General features: G+C 34.9%; 1 protein-coding gene across 1 annotated transcript in view; it reads right to left on the reverse strand.

Annotated features, from left to right (window-relative positions):
* Nucleotides 1-1,007: 1,007 nt before the first annotated feature.
* LOC117116415 (elongator complex protein 1-like) overlaps nucleotides 1,008-6,450 on the reverse strand; it is a 19,563-nt gene continuing 14,120 nt past the window's right edge. The window contains exons 19-25 of the mRNA XM_033260452.1: nucleotides 5,622-5,840; nucleotides 4,485-4,811; nucleotides 3,781-3,841; nucleotides 3,162-3,411; nucleotides 2,728-2,855; nucleotides 1,930-2,078; nucleotides 1,008-1,759 (exon numbers count right to left, since the gene is read on the reverse strand). Of these exons, the coding sequence (XP_033116343.1) occupies nucleotides 1,592-1,759; nucleotides 1,930-2,078; nucleotides 2,728-2,855; nucleotides 3,162-3,411; nucleotides 3,781-3,841; nucleotides 4,485-4,811; nucleotides 5,622-5,840 (1,302 nt within the window). The 3' untranslated portion in view covers nucleotides 1,008-1,591. The remainder of the gene's footprint in view (nucleotides 1,760-1,929; nucleotides 2,079-2,727; nucleotides 2,856-3,161; nucleotides 3,412-3,780; nucleotides 3,842-4,484; nucleotides 4,812-5,621; nucleotides 5,841-6,450) is intronic.

The raw sequence follows: 6,450 nt of genomic DNA on the forward strand, positions 1-6,450 counted from the left end.
CATGAATAGAATGTGTTGAGAATGATGTTGCTTCCATTAGATTTGTTTAGTCATTAGTTGAGGGCGCTTATTCGAGGGAGGCGTTTATTCCAAAAAGAAAGGATCTATTGGGGGGGGGGGGGGTGCGTTTATTCAATTAAATACCGTACGGTATAAAAGCTTGGGAATGCCAGAGCATACTGTACTTCTTTTTTCAATCTAATTTGTTACTTTATGTTCATGTTTTATATAAAATCTACTATTTAGGCCTATTGATTTAAAAATCTTCCTTGAGTTGTTTTTATGTTTTCCCTTAACGATCGGTTAGTCAAAACACGATAGTAGACGATCGCTGTTTTTCATTCTATAGTCGGCTTAAATAAACGCCCTCAATAGTTTAATAACTTGAAGAAATTCATGCAGGTATGTTCTATAACAGAGACCACATGACCTTCATTAATATATTTTGTGTGTTACGTGTATTCAACCACTATTATATAATTTAAAGGTACACTAATTATACTGAGGTAATTCAATATTTGAAGTTAAATAGCTTTCAAGGGAAAATTTGAAGAAAATATTCTCTTCAATAATTATAGTTCCTATTATCATATTGAAATTGTCTGGCAATAAACCTGAACATTTATAGAGAAAAATAAAGCTGCGAAAATTAAATAATTTCAATTGTGTATAATTATTAGAAACTAATAACCTATTTGCTTATTGTACAAATATAATATTTTGGTTTATCTTATAGATTTTAGCACACAATATATCTGTAAGTATTGTAAAAAAAATCATTTTTATCAGTTTCTCCACCAACAGCTCTATGTCAAAATGTGTGCGTGGGCAAACACAAACTAATTGAAACACTCACTGTCTCCAACTGTTTGACCAATACAATATTGTAAAAAAGTACGCAAGAAGCGGACATAGATTTACGACTGTTGGCTGACACAATGTGCCCAAGTTTATAGCTAAGGCCATAGAAACAACTAAATAAGACAATGACAAAATTGCAGCAGATGTGAATAATTTTCATATATTTATTATTAAGTTTTATAAAATTTACATGCTTTATCTGCTTGTTAATGAATAAGCATACATGCATAAATTAATGGAGCAGTTCTTTCAGAAATGAACAAGCACAATATATAATTTACCTTTCAATACAATAAACATGAAAGCATAACTAATACTTTATGCGCCAATATGTGCAAATACCTTGTTTAATAACATCCTTTTACTGTTGGCAGGAGTCCTGAGATATGTACAATCAATAAATTGCAAATCAGGAAACTTCGACACACATTCTTGATATCGATAAAGCACATTTATTACATGATTTTAAATTTAATTTCCCTTGACTGTCCTCATATTAGTCCGCCTGTTGTTATTTGAGGTGACATGTTTCAAACGGAGCAAAACAATATACCAAACACTGCACTGAAAACTATGTGAAGAAGACTGTCTTATCTGAATTGAAAAATCACCATATCACATAGGAAACAGCAAAGAAAGCATGGGTAACACAAAGACCTGTTGCATCCTTATGCACCAAGAAGATTGAAGCGGATCACTCAAGTCAAGTTCTCTCATTTGTCAAGTTCTCTCATTTGTTTGAGCTTGATTCCAATTGGTGCATTCTCCACTTGTCATCTTTTGCCAACTTAGGAGGCACAAACAGCGCTAGATCAGCCTGCTTTGTGGATGTTTGCAAGGGGGCTTTCATCATTGCGGCAGCGATTGTGTTTGATGTTGCTTGGGGACCAAACGTTTGCTGAAATGAAAAAGAAAAACCTGCTGTCAGACACTCACTAGTTTGAAATGACAATACACAATAATTATTTATCTAAAAAAGCTAATTATTGTAAATAAATAAACAAAGAAACAGCAGAAATATGTAACAACAAATAAATACTTCGTTTTTTGACAGATTTGACTACGTACAGGTACAGGGTTATCATCAGTCTTGGGCCAAATATCAGAAGTTGATTTTTCCAGGAGCTTGAGCAGATCATAAAGAGTGCTTTGCAATGACTTTGCATCTTTTTCAAAATGAAATAAAACCAGCATTTTCAAGAGACTCCCTATCTCGCCTGAAAATAATTAAAAATGAAATGAATACAACAAATCATTAAGCCAAGGTTATCTATCTCATCTTTACAATCATACAGTTATCCATCAGCAAGCTTAATGAACATCATTGCAATTGATTGTTAGTTCTTAAGATTTAATTAACTTTTTTTTTTTTTAATCTGGTGACTTGGCGCTTGAAGGTCCTTTTTTATAAATTCAAAAAAAGAACTAAGATGTGAATAAGAGACAGGGCAGTAATGGTCCCCTAGTGGGACTTGTGGCCACGTAACCACGACGAAGACAAAGTAATTGTGCATAAACTTGGCATCTAATGTTTCATCCAGGTAAGTGTTGATGATACAGACCTTCCCTCAATGCACTAACACTCAAGGGTGGGGGGAAGGTGGGGGAAGTCAGAAATTAAACATGAAGTTCAAGCTATCACACCAAAAACCTGGCTCTCACTGTGGGGAAGATATACATCTTACAATCTCCAAAATACACTATTTCACATTTAATATAAGCAATTGTCACATCACAACTTGACTAGCGCAAATCAATGTTTTGCGGAGAGAAAACAAAGCAGCCAAAGATTAAATATTAAAAAAAAACATGGCAGCTCTCCACCTATATGTCAATAGCTTTAAGATTACTAATGTTTCAACTTGCCTTTGAGTTGGTCTGTATTTTTATATATTTGTTGTAATGCCTCCAATAAAGCCAGGTCTTCCTCTTCACTGCCTTCCCTCAAACTCCTCCTTTTACTTGCTGCTTTTCTCTTATTCTTAGCTGACCTCCTAGAAAATATGTAAAAAGAATCAATTTGGCTTCTTAGCTGTTGTCTACACACATTGCGCATTTTGAGGTGAGAAAACCTTGGAAGAAAAGATTTTATTATAGATATGACAGTACTTTTCTACAGACCATAAAACATTGAAAGACAAGGCATGCATAATAATCATTTGAGCACACTCAACCAAAATGAAAGCAAATAAATGCCAAAAATAATGGCTATTTGTGTCTATTGTGCTAAAAAGTAGTGAATTGTTTCATTTCAGAATGGAAACAAACATGTTAAAGTTACCGAAAATGTCTTCACTTACCCTGAAATCCTAGAATTAGCTTCACTGTATGCAGTGAACGTAGATCGTGTCCCTGTACTCCCGGCAAATGTGCTTCCTGTTATGCTACTCGTGTCGGAGTATAAGTCTGCATCTGCATTATTGACTCCCTCACCATCTACCATTTCATTATGGGTACGCTCTTTATTTTCTCTTACAACGGCAAGACGTGCCTTGAAGTTTTCAAACTCTTGTCTACTGTTACAAATGGATTCTATATGCTCTTGGCAACCTATAGAAAAAAATTGTGACATTAGTTTTTGAATAATGAAAAAATAATATATTTAATTTGCTCCTTTGATTTTTTCCCCTGAGAGAACAGCATGCAAACCCAAAAGCCGTCTAGGATCTCTGATCAAGATCTGGGGTATAAATCCATGGTGGGGTAAACAGGGCAAATCTCCTTGCTGCAAATATTTGAGGGTTTAGGAGTGACATCCCATGATAAGGGGTCTCTATTTGTCAGATAGCAACATTTTTCCCCACCCACCTCACACAGCAAAATACCTGAAGGTCACTTGTATGGACTATGGAATTTAAACAGGAACCTAAGGATATTAATGGGTCAATGGATGCTGAGCTATAACAAGTACAAACTTACCTTCCCTGAGAGCTGGTTTTAAGTTTGTTTCAATGATGTCTGTTCTCTTGTACTTGTACATCTAATACAAAATGGAAAGAATGTATACATTGTTACCAAAACTACTTAACCTTACATTAACTAAGATTTAGATTTATTGGTCATGACTTTTTCTTTTCGTCAAGAGTCACAGTGCCTCGGAATAGCACGCTAGATAGACAGCGAATTATAAGTGCTGTTTTATTATTATTATTATTATTATTATTATTATTATTATTATAAATATTATTATTATTATTATTATTATTAAATCTATTAGAGATGCAATCACTTATGGAAACATGTTTATTTTAAAAAAAATCAATTACAGGTACTGTATTTCATGGATTTGTGAGCCTGTATTGTTCATATTAGCATGATAAAAAGATAAACGTCCATAGCTCTCTATCTTGGTATTGGCTGTGATCTTAATCATAGTATTCCATGTAACACTCATGTTTAAAGATATGAAGCGAGCTCTCTATTCACAAGCTGTCTTATGAGCTCCTCGGATATTATTCATTCAATAAACCGTAATGAACAGGACAAGATGCTCCTGTGTGTGGAATCTTATCTTGATTTGTAAAACATATAGAGACACTAAACATTGTAATGCATAACACAAGTGCACATTACGTTTGTATAATAATAACTCTACGTATCTAACTACCATTGATGCAACTAACCAGACGTAGAGATTCTTCCCAAGCACCACCACAGATGAGAGCAGCAATCGCCTCCTCTTGGTCTTCAACATATTCTTCTAGTACAACGGCAGCTTCTGTATGCCTTCGATGCTGTGTCAGGTAGCCTGCAAGCTTCCTGGCTATACTAGACACCTTGTCTCGTGCATACCCTAGCCTGGCTGTCAGGCAGAACACTTGGCGCCAGTTGCCACACTTGAGATAGGACTCAAGGGCCTGAGACCACTCATCAGATAGACAGTAAAGAGTGCCTGCTTCTTCATGCCTGTTCTTCTCAGTTAGATATTCTGCATAAGAAGTAGCAACTGCCTATATAATGAGACACAAACTATTTCAATTTTTTAAAATGAATGTCATAAAAATAGACTCCTGTATTTATTTGTATAAACACCCTGGGGCATTTATTGTTGAGAAGGGTTTTTGAAGGAGGCATTTTTGAGGGAGGCATTTTCTAGAGGGAGGTGTTTATTTTTTGGCACAAAATGTATAGGTATATACGTATATAAATATTTATATTCCTTTTTTCCCCTTTATTATATTTGTCTACTCAAACAGCAAGTAACTTGTCAATTAAAAAAAGATAGAAGTAAACTGTATGATACAATATAGAGTTAAGTAAAATTATGAATTGTTGTTATAAACCCAGACAAACAGTACAACAATTTGTATTTGGAAAACAGAAGTTTTGACTGAGAATTTTATGTATGTTAGGCTTATGGGAATGGAGTTTGAAAGGATTGATTCAATGCATGTAGGACTGGAAAGCAGACAACCTATCCAAAGTCACCACAATTACCATTAGATTACTAGTATTATTAAATGATTAGTAGAAGAGCTACATGTGCATCATTAAATTGAGTTTTGGCACTTCAAATCAAATCTACTTTTATTTCCAATCAATTGAAGCAATAAAAAAATGCAGTATAAAATACAGTAATTGAAGATTGTATGAAAGGAGGCTACAATAAGTTCTGCAAGAAAAACTCGCAGAGCTTTAGGACGTAGCCACCTGTTACAAATAAGTTGAAAAAATAAAACAGCTGGTACCATTTAGAATTTAGGTTTTATCTAAACTATAAATGCAAAGAAATTACTTTATACAAGTAAATTCATTCCTACCTTGTATTCATTTGATTTAGGTGCAAATAAATCCAGTGCTAGGCTGTGCAACTTCTGTTCTTTGACCAAGGAAAGGCACTCTTCAAAGTGCTCTGGGCACTTGCTGATGTGGCCTAGAGCTTTGGCAAACCTTCCAAGGTGCTTATCAATGCTGTACCTTTGGTAGTTTGATTCTAGTTTCTTCAAATTGTTCAGGAATGGGAGGTATTCCTTTGGATCCTAAATAGTTCAATGCCAAAAAAAAAAAAAAATTCAACAACATTCTGACTTAGCAATGTATAATGAAAATGCCGACAAAACAGAATTATGATGTTCAAGAGTTCAGGAATAGGAGCGGGGAAGACAAAGGTAGGAAACATATTGTTGGAATTCTTTTTTGAAGGAGGAGAGAATGTAATTTTTGGATTTGTAACATTGACAAACACAAGCAGACATTAACCCACATAAGATACCCTTATAGACACTCAAATACCTTTGCACGCACACACCCACACACACAAATGTTAGAGCAGCTTAGCTCAGTTGACTAATAATAATAATAATCTTTATTTAAAAAATGGAAACTTGGCTCATCAGTTGTTATTCTGCAAAGCCGTGTATAAACTGGCAAAACTGGTGGTAGCCAATGTGTGTGCACTAAACCGTGGCAATATCTAGGCCCCGGTTCAATTCCCATCACTGCTCTCTGAGTGTATCAGCTGGAGGACTGACATGCAAGTAATGATAGTGCACAGTGTTTTGGATGAGACATTTAAGCTGTTGGTCCTTTGTGCATTTTGGCCGTGTGCACATTAAAGAACACAATACACAATTCGGAAAAGAGTAAGGG

This window comes from Anneissia japonica, unplaced genomic scaffold, assembly GCF_011630105.1.
Source record: "Anneissia japonica isolate Jap-2015-1 unplaced genomic scaffold, ASM1163010v1 scaffold287903_len222995_cov181, whole genome shotgun sequence".
NCBI classification, from domain to species: domain Eukaryota; kingdom Metazoa; phylum Echinodermata; class Crinoidea; order Comatulida; family Comatulidae; genus Anneissia; species Anneissia japonica.